This window comes from Brachypodium distachyon, chromosome 1 (genome assembly GCF_000005505.3).
Source record: "Brachypodium distachyon strain Bd21 chromosome 1, Brachypodium_distachyon_v3.0, whole genome shotgun sequence".
Classification (NCBI taxonomy): domain Eukaryota; kingdom Viridiplantae; phylum Streptophyta; class Magnoliopsida; order Poales; family Poaceae; genus Brachypodium; species Brachypodium distachyon.
The window spans coordinates 32,086,119-32,104,129 of NC_016131.3; the positions used below are offsets into that span (position 1 = coordinate 32,086,119).

At 41.2% G+C, this 18,011-nt stretch overlaps 1 protein-coding gene across 2 annotated transcripts; it reads right to left on the reverse strand.

The window, feature by feature from the left end:
• Window positions 1-1,776: 1,776 nt before the first annotated feature.
• LOC100834174 (vacuolar protein sorting-associated protein 32 homolog 2) lies at window positions 1,777-5,960 on the reverse strand. Of its 2 annotated transcripts, none has more exons than XM_003563594.4 (8): window positions 5,800-5,960; window positions 5,572-5,702; window positions 4,768-4,867; window positions 3,620-3,705; window positions 3,421-3,512; window positions 2,490-2,604; window positions 2,218-2,410; window positions 1,777-2,002 (listed from the first exon to the last, which is right to left on the reverse strand). In XM_003563594.4, the coding sequence occupies exons 2-7, from the start codon at window positions 5,656-5,658 to the stop codon at window positions 2,222-2,224; spliced, it is 669 nt and encodes a 222-aa protein (XP_003563642.1). In that variant the 5' UTR covers window positions 5,659-5,702; window positions 5,800-5,960; the 3' UTR covers window positions 1,777-2,002; window positions 2,218-2,221. The 2 variants fall into 2 exon arrangements, with proteins under 2 accessions (XP_003563642.1, XP_010227522.1); XM_010229220.2 differs by having other exon boundaries at window positions 5,572-5,705; window positions 5,800-5,957.
• Window positions 5,961-18,011: the final 12,051 nt, after the last annotated feature.

The window sequence follows — 18,011 nt, forward strand, 5'->3', positions numbered from 1 at the left end:
TGCAGGTTCATCACAAGTTCATAATACTTTGCTGCAGGTTTATCACGAGATCAAGAGAAGATTGCGATTAATTCATCTTTCTTGTTATTCCTCGAAATTGGTTTTAGATTAATCCTCGTAACTTTCTGTCAGTTGTTACTATTTTGATCATATCTTTTGATTGGTAAGTCAGATTGAGCTGATTCTTGTTGCGTTGGTTAGATAATTTTAATACCTTTCTTTTCCATACTCATACGTATTTTTTGGTTCATCCAATCAAAAGTTACGGCTGTTTTACTATCACGGACAGAAAGGTGATTTAGGGTTTGAACTTTCGAGAAAAGTTTTAATTTGCTTCCACGCAATCATTCACCCCCCCTCTGATTGCTTATCTCGATCTCACAGAATTAAACAGTGTATGACAAGATGGAGCCTACAGGCCCGCGCCGCCGGCTCTCGGATGGAAGGAGGCACCGTATGCTGGACCATATTTTTTGTAAGAATCAATCTGCCGTTGCACCTACAGATAATGAGCATTAGCAAAGCGGCAGAGCAAGGTCGAAGGTGTAAAGAGATACCTTTGGGCTTTTAATTGGGTTTTCTTCGCTGCGTCAGGGGAAGTATTTTTTATGTTGGATTAGAAAGGGTCTCCTATTGAGCTGCGCCAGGAGGGGAGAGCTCGGCATCTGGAGCGCACGAAGGAGTGGTTTGTGTGCGGGCGGACGAGGTGGGTCTCGAAGGCTTGACGAAAATAAGGGAGAGAAAAAGGAACGGTGAGTATTTTTTACTCTGGTATAGATAGATTCGGTGCAATCCTGAGGGCCCATAAATTTTATGAAACGACGGTGAAGAGAACGGTACTTATTTTTTAGATAGGTACAGAATCACGAAAAATCTACAAAAAACGAAGATGGTTAGCACATGTTCACTTGCTTGGAGGTGCCGCTGTGAATTGTAATGGCTTGACGCGGCCCTCCTTCGCGGACGAATGAATAGCTTGGAGTACGCCATTGGTGTTGTAAATTTGCTAAAACGGCTTTCTACCATCTTCCTTTATTGTATCGCAACTGTGCCTATATCCTGCTTCTTTGAAAAGATGCACCAAGCTCGAGCCAACTCAGCCAGCATTGCTTTTAGTGTGAGAAAGAAGGCACAACTAGGTAGTAACAATAAATTGAGTGTTTGGTCCACTAATCGAAATTGGCACAAACGGAATACAAAATGACGGCAGATGCCATTTATTATTAGTTGATAATATCATCAATAGCACATCCGAGAACCGAGATGTTTGATTGCAAACAAGATAGTGTCGTACATATGTGGTCAGGTTGAGAAGCAGCTCGTTTCTGTCTGAAATATTCCTAGGAAGACCTGAATGAAAACACCTAAGTTATAAGAAATCATGTAAATAATTTCTCCAAAATTGCAGTTTTAATAAGCTTGTGCTACTAGGGAGGGGATTCAATTTGCAGCCCACTGAATGAGAGGACATAACACTTTGAACGTGACTGGCTGAATTGGAGGATAGAAGATGGAGAGGTACCTAATTTACATGGCCATCTCTGCTTGTAAAGCTGCTAGCTCATCCTCTTCGGTTTTACTACTCTGAGCAGGGGTCCGACTTCCTTTATTGTATGGCAACATGGCCCATATCCTACTTTGAAAAAAGAAATGCGCCATACTCGAGCTGACTCAGCCAACATTGCTTTTAGTGTGAGAAATAAGGCATAAGTACGTAATAAAAAAAAGTGGGTGTTTGGTCCACTAATCGACGTTAAAAATGAAATTTGCACAAAATGATACACAATGACGGCAGATGCCCTTTATTAGTTGATAATATCCTCAATAGTGCATTCGAGAAGTTTGATTACAAACAAATATCGTACATATGTGGTCAGGTTGAGAAGCAGCTGTTTCTGTCTGAACTCTGAAGTCTTCCAAGGAAGACCTGAATGAAAACACCGAAGTCCCAACATATTTGCAGTATTTGGTCTCTAAACATGACCACACCAAGACATGTAAACTGTGATATGAAACACCCTGTTAATGACAGGTACGAGGCGCACCATGTGACATGAACTTATTAAGTTTTAATAATCATGTAGGTAATTTCTCCCAAATTGCAGTTTTAATAAGCTTGTGCAGTTGTGCTACTAGGGAGTGGTTTAATTTGCAGTTCACTAAATGAGACGAAATAACACTTCAAACCTGACTCAGAGGTAGAAGATGGGGAGGTACCTAATTACATAGCCATCTCTGCTTGTAAGGCTGCTAGCTCATCATCTTCAGTTTTACTACTCTGAGCCGGGGTCCGACTTGGTTGGGCAGTTACACGCACTGGAGCAGTTGTAGGAGCAGTCGTGGTAGGTGCTAGTAGCTCTGCCTCCAACTCCTCCCCCTCCAAATCCGCAAGTTCAGCTTCCAGCTCATCCTGTCCAATGCAGTAAAGGTTAGTTTTTTTTTTAATTTGGTGAATATGTGCATGCCTGAGAAGAGACAGAGAGACATACTTCGTCGAAATCACTTGCTGCTCCAATAGGTGCAGATAATAGGTCCTGGATCTGTCTCATATTCTCCATATTGTCGTTGATTTCATCCATGGTCTTGTCAACATCATCAATATTTCTGGGAAATGACCACGTTAATGTGAGAAGCCTTGAGAAGCAAATCAAGGTATACACAATACCCGCAGACCAAGAAGCAACCGCTAAAAGAAAAGAAGCATACGAAAGACGCAGAAGTATCCATTGTTCTGATAGTCAGACTCCTGATTTGAACTAGTTACATAATCACAAGGGTAATATGGCAATGTAGCTGTAATACTTGTAACTCGATTTAAACCGGCCAGCTTATAGAGAACTACCCTACCGCAAAGAAAACCACTAACCAATCTGACATGTATGCACAGTGTTTGCAGCATTGCAGAGTCCTACTGTGATACTGTCGATAACACTTATCTACTGTTGATGCAAAAACTTAGGAACATACAAATCTATTTATATTCTATGGTGTTGTGCAGAACTTTATTCTATGAAATAATACATTGCCACATTTAAGTCGAGATAAACTCTAACTCCAAGTACATTGCACTGCAAGTCCTTGAGAATTTCTTATTGCACCAACTATAGTAATTAAACAACTTCGTCTTATGTCTGTTCAGGTCACTAGACCTTCTTTGTTGTACTCCCTCCGTTCCATAATTCTTGTCGAAATATTACATGTATCTAGACGCTTTTTATGAATAGATACATCCATTTTTGGGCAAATTTGAGACAAGAATTATGGAACGGAGGGAGTACCATTTAAGTCAGTAATCAATATGTTAGATGAAAACCGCAGGGAAGTACAAAATCCAATGACCTAACATCCAAGCTAACTTAGAAACAAAAAAACTCGTATAAGAAATTGGCTTCAAGAGAAATAATACTTATTGCTACATACGTTGATTTGTGCATAGCTTTCATTGCTGATGCTCCGGTTCTCAATGCATCCACAGTCTCTGTCGTAGCTTTCGCACCTTCCAGCATTATCATCTACAATAAGAAAAGAAACAGAAAGTAATGCAATGAATACTAAATCAGACTATATGAGTAGCAAGTCAACAATGAAAATTGAACTAAATTGTCATTTGCGACTTCACCTGATCATGTATCCTTAATTGGAAATTCCCAAGCTGCTCGACCTGTTGCTCATATAGCCGCTTCCTCTTCAAGCACTGTATTGCAGCTAAAACAAAGAAAAGTTCATAGCTATTAGTTAATCCATTCTCCTCAACAGAATTCATTAGCTTCAGAAAAGTGAAAACTCGTGCCGTGTGGTGACAATAAACAGTATGCAGCAGAAAACATAAATGGCTGAACAGAAGAAGGAAAGATGGGATATCTGTTTTTAGACGATATCAATTATCAGGAGCAAGCATGGAATTGTGGGATGGAAGTCATAATCTCTATTACTATTAAAATTTTAAAAGCAAGATTTGAGGTGGATCCAAAAGATCTCAGCCAAACCGAACATCCCACGTCACTTCAATGATGTCTGATGTAAATCACGTTTTAATTACCCATGATGTCACTAGTATACCCAGCAGCCTGACTCATCAGTTATAAGAATCCAATTCATTACAAATCAATCTCATTAGTTTCACATAGCAACTAAATTGGAAAGATTAAAATCAAAACCCTCAATTAATTTCAAATCAATCCCACGAATTTAAATTATTCCGATCATTTGGACAATTTCTCTCACCAATAATTATTCATGTATTAGTTGACATGTGCATTGCACTTTACTAGTATTCTCTAGGTAGGTGAGGCATTTTTAGCCTAAGATTGAAAAGGGAGGAGGAGCACCGAATTCATCTAAATGGTAATGACAGTTATAACGTCTATTTAGTAAAAGGGGGCATAGACCACAGGAGAAAAGCATGAAAAACATTATTCGGTGGTTATAGCTAACCCATAAAAAATAGTGTCATGATGAAAAGGATTTATAGATGTATTCCATATCCAAAGAAAAACTTCTATGACATAACGAATCATCTGGACGAATTAATTAAATGGTGGCAAGTGGCTCACCAAATAACCTAATACTAGGAGACTAGAATATTAAAAAAAAGACTGCTGCACAACAGCAGAAGGCAGCACGGGCACAATTAATTATCACTGAAACTATCTTTATATTCAAATGGATAGAACATCATGCAGTGGCCCAAAAAGAATGAAAAAGAAGACAGTTTTGGGGAATTTATCCTGAAGTATCAATGAATTTCTTGGCACTGGTACAAGATACCTTTCTTGTTCTTGGCTTTGGTGAACGCCTTGGCCTTCTCAACCTCAAGGTTCGCCTTCTTCATTAGCAAGTTTTCCTTCTTTTCTAACATTTCAAGAGTCTGAAGCATATTTTAGAAGTTAGTTTACTGATACAAACTGCAATAAATCAATAAGAACGTGACAACCACTATTAGGTGTTGTGCGAAAGGAAACTTATCCAAGCAACATGGAACAGTTAAGATATCCAATTATGTGTTATACATAGTTGAATTCAGCTTGGAAAAATATCCACCACTTGCTTTTAATCCTTCCATGCATTGAATGATTCAGAGGTTTAGAATCCAGAGGAGTAAGAAGACCTAAGTAAATTGACCTTATTTTCTACTTTTTCTTGTTTCGGTAATGAGTGATTACAGCACTGAAAAGGTCCCACTAAAAAGAAGCAAGTCAAAAAAAAGCTAAGTTTCTATCTTCCACACCTTCCAGCCAAAAAAGCGGTCACACTGAATAGAAATATCAACCTTCCACACAATTTCACTGATTAAAACCATATAGCCTGCAAGTGGCACCATTTTAAGAAAGAGTTTTCGGTTCTTTTATGGTGCTTCCAAGTAGATGAAGGTATCATCCTTCACCATTAATCATCACAAAGTTAATGAAAAATTGCAACTAATCTTACCCACATCCATATATGCACATGGCCTACACAAAAGATTATTACACTGAACTACCATACTACGGTGGCAAGTGGCAACCCCACACCCCCCAAGTATATAATCTAATAGTACAAGAGAGGGGATCAATCGATTCTCGATCTATTTACCTCGCTAAGCTTGTCTATGGAGGCCAGCGCGGAGGCCTGGCTCTGCTCCTTGGACTTCCCGAACACCCTTCCGAACACGCCAGACATGGCTGGCCGCCGAGCTACCGGATCGCGCTCCGCTCGGATTGAATCTGCTAGAGATAGAGGAAAATAAAGAGAAGCAAGGGGGTCAAAATCGAGCGGTGGGTTCGATCGGGGCAGTCGAGTAGATGGGTCGATGTGTAGTACGTCGGAACTTGACCGCTTCTCTCCTGGTCGCGGCGGCTTACGGCGGTAGCTTCGTCGGCGGGGACTCGCGGTCGCGCTGAGACCTTGTGGTGAAGCGGGGCGGGGGAGAAGAAGGGGTAAAGCGGGACGCGGAGTTGTCGTTACCGGCCTCCGAAGGAAAGATGGTGCTGGTATCGGTGCGGGATTACGTGTTTGGGCGGGTTGGGCCGTTGGGCCAGGGCTGCGCTGGGCCGCTCGATCGTGGGGAGGGCAGGCCGAGCTGACATCTCCAGCTGCGCCCTCTAAAGGTCCCCCAAACAGGCTCGAGGGCACAGGCGTAAAAAACCCGATTCAGTCGGCTACTCCAATTGATTGCGCCAGCACGGACCAATGGAATAGTCGGCGCCCCTAAACCGAACCCAACTCATGGGGAGGTAAGCGGAGGCGCCGGCTTCATGCGTTATGGCTTCACGCGTTATTGCGGCGGATCCGCCCTGTCAGCGGCCATTAATCGTCTTCACCGGTTTCTTTTCTCGACTTTGAAGGCGAGTAAATGGCGGTCACATTCCCGGCGTCTATTTCTCGCCGTGTTCACACCATTCGTCGGGCCGCATTCCCCGCCTATAAAAGCATCGCCTGTTTCCACCGACGATCAGTACCTTTTGGGAGTGTAAAAGTGGTTATCCCAAATTGGGTTGCGAACCATTTTGGAATTTTAGTTTGCCAAAATGGTTCCCAACCCACTCAGGTATGACTACCTGTAGCCCCTGGTCATGGCAAGCGGTGGAGAAGGCCAGCGAGGAGCTCATTGCCTGAAGCAAGGCGGAGCACGAGAAGGAGCAGGCCAAGAAGGCGAGCCGCCACGGCTAGGTCGTCGTGCTAGACAGCGACGAGGAGGAGCCTGCCGGCCAGGAGGAAGACGACGACGCCTGGTAGGACAACCTCCATTTTTTATCAAATTTCGCCAAGTAGGTGGCAGCTAGGTTTTTTTACTATTTTTTTTATCAAATTTCGCGAAGTTCAATTTTTTTAGGAATTTGGTATTGGGGGCGCGGCTAGGAAGCGACGGATTCCCATTTTTTTAATTTTGCCCCCCCCCCCCCCAAAGGTCTATAATCGGCCGCGCCGGACGCCAAATAGGGGGTGCGGCTAGAGATGCTCTAAGCAAAAAAAAAATCTTCATTGCTTTAAAAATATTATTTTTTCCTTTGTTGTAAAAAATTATATTTATTCTTGCCTTTTCTTTTTATAAGATATACTCCCCCCTTCTGTGCCAAAATATTACACGTATCTAGACATATTTTATTATATAGATACGTCTATTTTTAGACAAATTTGACTCACTTAATATGAAACGGAGGGAATACTAGGTTTGTTCTAAACAAAAAAATTAATGTTTAATTAATTTTACAATTAGTTTTATTAAATCCATCATTACACGTATCTCCATAGTATACTTATTTGATGTTGTAGATATTCACACATATTTCTACTCCCTTCGTCCCATATTAAGTGCCGAAAATATTACATGTATCTAGGCGTATTTTAGTACATAGATATGTCCATTTTTAGATAAATTTGAGTCGCTTAATATGAGACGGAGGGAGTATAAATTTTCTCAAATTATTTTACTTATGACAAAGCTAGACATCTCACAAGAAATGTAGTGAGTAATATATAATTTTGAGAGGGTGGAATCTACAAAATTGGTTGTTTAGTAACTAAACCCTCCGGCCGGAATTACTCAATGTCTTGCTGCACATGAAAGTTGTTTCTCCCCTAGTAACCATTACCTTCTCTTTGCTCATCATCTCTCCTACACATCATCTAAATACTTACTCCCTCCGTCCCATATTAAGTGACTCAAATTTGTCCAAATATGGATGTATCTATACCCAAAAAGCATCCAGATACATGTAATATTTTGTCACTTAATATGGGACGGAGGGAGTACATGACATGTTTTTTGTAACCACTTAGGTGAATTATTGGAGATGCTCTCATATAAAGGACTCCCTGTAGGAAAAAAAAAATTCTCCCAAATCCCTCTCCTCTCCGCATAGCATCCAGTCTTACTTTCCCATATTTTATTTATATTTTCTAACCATATTACTAAATAGCTATGTTTCAAATGACTAGATTTCAAACTGATGTATGTTAAACGGCTAGAATTGTAATAAAATATTTTTAGTTTATTCAATCTACCACAATTTATATTATTGAAATCAACTACTCCCTCCCTCCAACAAAATATGTCTCAAGTTTGTCAAAATTTGCATGTATCTAGACATGACTTAGTGTATAGATGCATTCAAATTTAGTCAAAGTTAAGACATCCTTTATTGGACGAAGGAAGTATAAGATTATGATTTAAATAGCTGTCCAGTTGTGACTTTGTTAATCTCAAGGCTCCACGACTCGTGTTCTGTAGAGGTTGTAAGTATGTGTGTATGTATATCATTTAACCGGTGTTAAAAAGTAGTAATACCATCGTGTAGAAACAACAACCATCAACAAAGCATCAGTACCAATTGACAAGATAAAAAAAACTGAAGAGAAAGCAGCAGTTGTTGTAGTCAACGCATACAACAGTAGGTCGCAAATCGATTCCCTTCCCTGCTCTCTGCTCTCTGATTCCCCCAGCAATAGCATCAAATTTTGTTTTATGTCCTTGTAAAGGAAAGATTTTATTCATTAACGTAGAACAGAGATAAGCCCAAAAGATTCAAGGCTTCGAGAACGCAAAGCTTTTGCGTTTTCTCGAAAAAAAACTACAAATCTGAAGAAGAGGACAAAAAGAACCTCTATGCTCCCTTTTGGGAAATGGGGCTGCATCCCTGAAATTTCTTGGCTTTGTGAGCAAGTTGATGAGCCACAGCATTGTTATCTCTAGGAGTGTGAATCATCTTAATATTCAGTCTTGAGATGTCTATGATTTGAAGAAGCTGTTGCCTGACGGTCCAGTGCCCCGGAGCATTGAGCACATCTTTCTGGAGCAGTGTATCGATACCAAAAGAAAACATGGCAGTGCAAAACACCGCTACCTCAGTTCTTAAATAGAAGTTGTTCTAGTTTTGTCCTAAGTCAAGCTTCTTCAAGTTTGACCAAGTTTATAGAAAGATGTACTGATATCCAAATTATCAAACAAGTATGCTATGGAGAGAGATATATATATCATGATGGATTTAATCAAACTAACTCAGAGTTATAGTTGCTGGCAGAGTGTTATATAAACTTGGTCAAACTTTAAGAAGTTTGACTTAGGACAAAGCTAGAACATCTTATATTTAGGAATGGAGGGAGTGGCATTTAAAGTTTATAAAACAATAATTTGTATCAACAGAAAGATTTGCATAAAAAAGTTCCTGACAACTAGGGAAAGTTCTGTACCTCAACATCCAAAAGTATACCATGAAACAGTCCAGTATCCTCAGGTGGAGTCCAATTATAAACTGCACAAGGCAAAAAGAGAAAAGATGCTCCATTGACTACATGGCTCATGTTAAGGTATTTCTTTTCCTTTTCATCAGCAGATAGTAGATTGAATTTGTATGACTCATGACTACATAAAGACGACTCAGCTCCTGCTACAGTGAGTAAGCCGTCCACTCTCTGAAGCTTCCAGATTTTTTGCTATGGAAAGCCTGAATATGCACCAGAAGTACACAAATACCAGCCTTTAAAACAAAATAATGCATAAAGATGGTTGATGGCAGAAATATTTTGTAGATCCCATAAGTAGTTCTGTGATGGCGTATGCAGAAAAATGGTGTTTGAATGATAGGTATAGACATACAACGTAGGATTTGATTCTCTGAAGAATCAAATGCCGTCGAGAACAGTTTCCGTCCATGAAAGCAGTTTTTGGCACTCCCTTGAATTATTGACCATTTTGCTTATTGGTCAGTCAATATAATCAAATTGATTCTTGGTATCCAAACCTGCAGGGTTATATAAATAAGATGAGATGTTAACAACAGCCCACAATCACCAAATAAGGTAGGTCACACGATCCTTACATTTGGAAGTTTAAGTTAGATAGCAAACAACTAATAACAATAATGGATAGATACCTGATGATATAATAAACTCATATCTAGATTCAATAAAACGATGCAATAGTCTCAAGTGTCAATGCTCTATTTTAGACTTCAGAACATGTTTCTCTCTTTGACACCAAAGAGGTTTATACATAATGCAACAATAATTTGTATCAGCAGAAAACTTGCAACAAAAAGTTCTTTACAACTAGGGAAAGTGTTGTACCTCAACATCCAAAGGTATACCACGAATCTGTCCAGCACCCTCAGGTGGAGTCCAATTATAAACTGCACAAAGCAAAAAGAGAACCGATGCTCCATTGTGACTACCTGTAAATGACTAATGCCTAGAATTTTTCCATAAGCAGATAATACATTGAGTAGTAGATTGATTCTGTATGACTCATGATTGCATAAAGACGACTCAGCCACTGCTATATCAGAACGAATAAACCAGTCCCCTCTGTGAAGCTTCCAGAGTTTTTGCTCTGGAGAGCCTGAATAGGGACCAGAAACACAAAAATACCAGCCTTTAAAAGGAAATAATGCAGAAAGATGTTTGATGGCAGTAATATTTTGTAGATCCCATACGTAGTTCTGTGATGGAATTTGCAGAAAAATGTTGTTATGCATATAGACTTAGGGTGTGTTCGGAAGCAGTCCAGCTTCCAGCTTCCTGGAATCCGACGCGGAGCAGGGCCGAACAGGCCAGCTCCAAGAAGCTAGATCCGCGAAGCTGGTCCAGTTTGCTGTACAAAATGCGGAGTGACCCTTTTGGCGATTCACAAATCGGCGAACCGTGGAGCAGTGCGAAATTACGGATGGATTGCCACCGCCAAGTGAAAAACGCTTTGCTTCGGTCTTTTCTTCCTTGCCTCGTTCGATTGATACCGAGCACCCAACTTCACATCCCAACGCACCGAGAGCCGGGGCTCTCCGCCGCCGCCCAACGCGCCGACTCCATCCTCGACTCCGGTCGCCGCCACACTGGCCCCGGCCCGAGGCGCTCCCACTGCCGAACACACCCTTCAACCCGCCGCAGCTACTAAGCTCCCACGGTCGTGCCGCTGCCGGGTCCCTGACCTCCTCCGGGTGCAGATCCGGCCGTTGGGCCCCCGATCTCCTCCGGCTGCTGATCGGGCCGCCGGGTCCCCGACCTCCTCCGGCTGCAGATCCGCCCACCGAGTCCCCGACCTCCTCCTCCCCCGAGCTCGTCGTAACGCATCAGCCCACGGACGCATCAAACCAACTGACCAATCAATTCAATTCCTCCTTCCCTGTTCTTGAAGAAATCAATTCACTTCCTCCTTCCCTGTCCTCCAATCGATTTGGGACCAATTGATGATTTGGGGCAGTGGATTTGCATTCCAGGATGATGACGAGGCTCCAGCCACGATCCAAGGAAGTATCTTCTTTTTTCTTTGAGCAGTAGCCCAGGAAGTATCTCAGTATTCTTTAGCAGGCCAGCCCGAAGAAATGGGCTTTCGGCCAAGCTGAACCCAGAGCAGTGCCGAACGTTTTATGCTCCGTTCGGGATGCCAGAGTTGCTGCGGGAAGCCGGACCGACAGAGTTTCGTGAATCTAGGCTGTTTCCGAACACGTCCTTACAATGTAGGACTTGATGCTCTGAAGCAACAAATGTCATCAAGAACAGTTTCCTTCGATAGGCAGTTTTTGGCACTCCCTTGATTTATTGGTCATTTTTATTTTCGACCAGCCAATATTATCACATTGATTCTTGGCATCCAAACCTGCAGGGTTCATAAATAAGATCAGATGTTAACAAACAGCCCGCGATCACCAAATAAGGTAGATCACACGATCCTTACATTTGGAAGTTGAAGTCAGATGGCAAAAGGTTAAAAACCATAATGCATAGATACCTGATGATATAATTCTTCTGTGTGATTTGTGCCAAACATTTTGTCAGACTGAGTGCAGAGTCGCGCATTTGAGAGCATGATTCTCCAACAAAGATCTTGCCAATCTACACATTTAATAAAAAAGATTATTCTTCTAGTTATTTCCATCCAAAATCTTACCACTATATATAAAATAAAGTACAACCAGTGGACACTCTACAAGCCTACATGCTTCCTAGAAATTTCGCATTTTAAAGATATCAGGGCAATAAAGTATAAACTCCAAAGACATGGTAAATATTCTTCATCAATACTATAGAAGGCGAACTCCCATACAGATGGCCCAAACACTACAATGATGTAAATATGGTATCTAGCTGTCACATGTGTGATAGATGTCATATTTTTGTATAAGTCGAATGTGAAACGAGTGTTTTTTGGAAAAAATGTGCAACATTTAATAATATCTAGATGCCACTGGTCAAAGCAGACCAAACTGTTAAAATAGGTACAATGGGAAAAGTCAGGCGGCATAAGGGATTTAGCATTTGTATCAAGAACCGACATAATTTAATTTAACTGCCTTTTTGACATTCATTGTTTATCCACACAGGTGCAGCACCTGGCCAGTAGACAGTAGCTGATATGCACAAAATGAATAAAGGTGTACCTCTGCTTGAAGTTCTCACACATTATCTCATACATGTCTAGCAGAACAAACAGTTTCTCTGGTGATCTTCTATCGCCTCCCGAAAGCTGAGTAGAGTAGCTAAACTGTTCTAAGTTATTGCAGAAAAGCACTTATCCTTCAAAGATTGGCTATAACTCGGAAACTTGGTCACAGAGCTGGTGTTTCCCGGCAAAAAGAAGTTTCTCCAGTTTCAAGCAGAGTGCCGTCACCAGAGGCATGTTGTAGCACCATATAAGAATCTGAGAAAAATCCTTACATCAATTCGCAAGAAATGGATCCAGTTCCCTATTTTGGACTCTAGAATTTCCCAAGGCATTTTATGCACTTCCTCTTTACTCGGTTTCTCAACACCTAAGTTCTTCAAACTCGATTCTAAAGCTGAAGAACGACCTTAGCTGCACACCAAAAAAGAATAATATGCTGATCACGTCAACAGTTGAATTCTATAAACAAGAATGGAATGAAGAACAGCACTGTTACTGCAGAAGACAATTCTTGTAGCCTTGATTTATTGATCATGCTTATTTTCGATCACCCAATGTTATCAGATTGATTCTTGGCATCCAAACCTGCAGGGTCATAGATAAGATCAGGTGTTAAAAAAAAACAGCCCACAATCATCTAATAAGGTAGATCACACGATCCTTACATTTGGAAGTTTAAGTTAGATGGCAAAAGAACTCATATGTAGATTCAATAAAAGGATGCAATAATCTCGCAGTTATGTCAATGCTCTACTTTGGACTTCAAGAACATGTTTTTATCTTTCTCTGACACCAAAGAGGTAGCTCTTAATCTCTCACAAAGCCAAAGGAGGTAGCCAAGTCAGTTGCAGTTCTCTTATCTGGGAGTGTTTGTGGTGAATCACTCGTAACATGTAAAAACATGATTACCAAATTAAGCACCTTCCATACCTGTATACAGAAAGAGATGAATGGTCCCTTCCAATCAATCACTATCCACTGAAGTCCCTACATAAGCACAGATCCATTGGTTTTGTTGCTCACTAATTACCCGATTTGCGACCAAACTGGGCGTCCCACTACACATGATATGCAGATTTCACAGAAAAATTACCCAATTTTGTTTGCACTCTACAAGCCTAAATGCATCCTAGAAATTTCGCATTTTAAAGATATAAGGGCCAATAAAGTCTAAACTCCAAAGACATGGTAAATATTCAATACTATAGAAGGTGAATTCCCATACAGATGGCCCAAACACTATACAGTGAAGTCCCTACATAAGCAAAGGTTAATTGAACAGATCCATTGATTTTGTTACTCATTAATTGTACCTAGCATAATCTGCTTTCAATTCAGTTGTATTAAATTCAACAACACCACTAAGTATCTTCCTTGGACCAGAACTCTGAATGTACTGAATTCTTCAGACATAACTAAGCTCCTGAGACACAGTGCCATCTTCACCCTCCCCATTTCTCCATCCTACTGTGCTGATTCCACCCTCTTCCTCCGGATCGGATGACGCCGGCCAACCTAAAGCTAGAGGCCTAACCAATTCAACGGAATGCAACCTGCAACTGTCAATTATACAACAGTGACAAGCACGAACCATCGCATCCAAACACAAACTGCTGCCATGTGTGGGCTCCTGAATGGCAGAACCCGCGCAGGCAAGAACCCTAGCTGAGATGCCCCAAATCGCAAATGCAAAACATCGAACTTGCCCAACAAAGGGGGAAGGAGGGGGAGTTGCGGACGCAAACCATCCGTCTGCCTGATGGCGACAGGCCGATCGGGATGCGCAGGGAACAGCGCGGAGGTCGAGGGGATCCAAACACAAACCGCTGACAACTCACAGCGAATAGATAGTCAAACGCTAGAGAGAGGCTGGGAGCTAGAGCTTCCTAGAATCAGCATGTGTAACACTGGCCAAATGGCAACAGTGAAAACAGTGTATTGCAAGATAAAGTAAAATAAAATAAAATAAAACAGTGAAAAGTGCTAGTGTTTAAAAGTTAAACAACAATAATTTGTACCAAGAGACAGCTTGCATCAAAAAGATCCTTACAACTAGGGAAAGTGCACCTTCACAGGAAAGGCATACCATGAACCTGTCCTCAGGTCAAGTTCAATTATAAACTGCACAAGGCAAAAAGAGAATAGATGCTCTGTTGACTCCTCACCTGTAAATGACTTGCGCCTATAAATTTTTCCATAATCATAGTAGATAAGACTACATAAACCTTGACAGTGCTAATTCATGGAATAAGACTACATAAACACTGGTCTATCGCTCTCGCTCCTACAAATTCAGAGTTAAAAGGTTGGCCTTGCTTATTGCCAAAAGTAAGAGCAAGGTGACAATGATGATATATTCTGAAGATCCTCAGCCACTGCTATATCAGAAAGAGTGAAAACAAAATAACTAGAACAGTCCACTTACAGAAGTTCACACAGTCCTATCAACAACAAAAACAAAAGGTCCAATAGTTTTTGCTCTAGAAATGCCTGAATATGCACCACAAAAAAAAACAGCCTTTGGAGGAAAATAATACATAAAGATGGTTTGATGAAAGTAATATTTTGCAGGTTGGAAGAAAATAATGCATAAAAGATGGTTTGAGAAATTGAGGGGCTGGAAACTGGAGCAGTGTATCCATAGATAGTAACTTACAGAAGTTTATACAACAATAATTTGTATCAACAGAAATACTTTCATCAAAAAGTTCCTTACAACTGTAGAAAAGTGCTGTACCTGAACATCCAAATGTATACCATGAATCTGTCCAGCACCCTCAGCCCTCAGGTGGGGTTCAATTATAAACTGCACAAAGCAAAAAGAGAACAGATGTCCCATTGGCTACCTGTAAATGACTCATGCCTAGAATTTTTTTTCCATAAGCAGATAGTAGATTGAATTTGTATGACTCATGACTACATAAAGATTACTCAGCCACTGCTGTATCAGAATGAATAAAACAGTCCACTCTCAGCCTTTAAAAGAAAATAATGCCTAAGATGTTTGGTGGCAGTAATATTTTTTAGATCCCATAAGTAATTATGTGATGGCATTTGCAGAAAAATGTTGTTATGTATATAGACCTACAATGAAGGACTTGATTCTCTGATAGGCAGCTTGGGCACTTCCTTGATCTATTGACAATTTTGATTTTCGATCAGTCAATATTATGACATCAGTTCTGGTATCCAAACCGACAGGGTTCTACTAATAAGGTCAGATGTAAAAAAAGTTAGCCCGCAATCAACAAATAAGGCAAGTCATACATGCCAATTATATCGCAATGAGGTAGCTAAGTCAGTTGCAGTTCTCTTATCAGGGAGCATTTGATGGTGAATCACTCGTAACATGTAAGAACATGATTATCAAATTAAGCACCTTCAGTACCTGTATACAGGAAGAGATGAATGGTCCCTTCCAATCAGTTACTATCCACTGAAGTCCCTACATAAGCACAGATCCATTGATTTTGTTGCTCACTAATTGTAGCTGGCATATTCTGCCTTCAATTCAACTTTACCAATACAAACAACACAACAAAATATTAGAAACCATCAGTAATATCTATAGAAAAAAGGCAACTATTAATCAATTTATGTACAATTGTGGAACAACTATAGTATCATATGTGCCAATTATATCGCAAGTGGGCGGAAAGAGATGAGAGGCCCTGCACGGCTCCTTCTCCCTGTCACGGTGCCACTGACCCTCCCAACGGCGGCGGCAGGGTATCAAAGCAGACAGCCTCCTCGTCAACCATATATATCTTCGTCTAACAGGCGTCCTAGGCTGGCGCCAATTCGACTCAGCTAGAATGGTCCCCTCCCATCGCAGAATGAACACCTCCAGCTGTCAGTCTTTCTTACTGCGCTCTCACTCTCTCGCGCGCGCTCTGAATCAACTAAGGAGTAGGGGCCAGAACTCTGAATTCTGAATCTACTGAATTCTTCAGACATAACTACGCTCCTGCCTCACCGTGGAGCTCGCCAATCAGACTCTATCCTCTTCCCCTCCCCATTTCTCCTTCCTACGGCGCTGATTCAAACATAAATCGCTGCCATATGGCAGAACCCACGCAGGGAAGAACCCTAACTGAATTCCCCAAATTGCCCAAGAGAGGGAGGAGGAGGAGGGGGGGAGGGGGACGCAAACCATCCGTCTGCCCGATGGCGGCGGGCCGATCGGATAACGATCATTAGCAAGTTTTCCTTCTTTTCTAACATTTCAAGAGTCTGAAGCATATTTTAGAAGTTAGTTTACTGATACAAACTGCAATAAATCAATAAGAACGTGACAACCACTATTAGGTGTTGTGCGACTTAGTGCTTTGCAATCAAACATCTCGGTTCTCGGATGTGCTATTGATGATATTATCAACTAATAATAAATGGCATCTGCCGTCATTTTGTATTCCGTTTGTGCCAATTTCGATTAGTGGACCAAACACTCAATTTATTGTTACTACCTAGTTGTGCCTTCTTTCTCACACTAAAAGCAATGCTGGCTGAGTTGGCTCGAGCTTGGTGCATCTTTTCAAAGAAGCAGGATATAGGCACAGTTGCGATACAATAAAGGAAGATGGTAGAAAGCCGTTTTAGCAAATTTACAACACCAATGGCGTACTCCAAGCTATTCATTCGTCCGCGAAGGAGGGCCGCGTCAAGCCATTACAATTCACAGCGGCACCTCCAAGCAAGTGAACATGTGCTAACCATCTTCGTTTTTTGTAGATTTTTCGTGATTCTGTACCTATCTAAAAAATAAGTACCGTTCTCTTCACCGTCGTTTCATAAAATTTATGGGCCCTCAGGATTGCACCGAATCTATCTATACCAGAGTAAAAAATACTCACCGTTCCTTTTTCTCTCCCTTATTTTCGTCAAGCCTTCGAGACCCACCTCGTCCGCCCGCACACAAACCACTCCTTCGTGCGCTCCAGATGCCGAGCTCTCCCCTCCTGGCGCAGCTCAATAGGAGACCCTTTCTAATCCAACATAAAAAATACTTCCCCTGACGCAGCGAAGAAAACCCAATTAAAAGCCCAAAGGTATCTCTTTACACCTTCGACCTTGCTCTGCCGCTTTGCTAATGCTCATTATCTGTAGGTGCAACGGCAGATTGATTCTTACAAAAAATATGGTCCAGCATACGGTGCCTCCTTCCATCCGAGAGCCGGCGGCGCGGGCCTGTAGGCTCCATCTTGTCATACACTGTTTAATTCTGTGAGATCGAGATAAGCAATCAGAGGGGGGGTGAATGATTGCGTGGAAGCAAATTAAAACTTTTCTCGAAAGTTCAAACCCTAAATCACCTTTCTGTCCGTGATAGTAAAACAGCCGTAACTTTTGATTGGATGAACCAAAAAATACGTATGAGTATGGAAAAGAAAGGTATTAAAATTATCTAACCAACGCAACAAGAATCAGCTCAATCTGACTTACCAATCAAAAGATATGATCAAAATAGTAACAACTGACAGAAAGTTACGAGGATTAATCTAAAACCAATTTCGAGGAATAACAAGAAAGATGAATTAATCGCAATCTTCTCTTGATCTCGTGATAAACCTGCAGCAAAGTATTATGAACTTGTGATGAACCTGCACCAAATTATTAGAAAGATCTAGCACGAAGATTTCACGAAGATCCGAAAAGA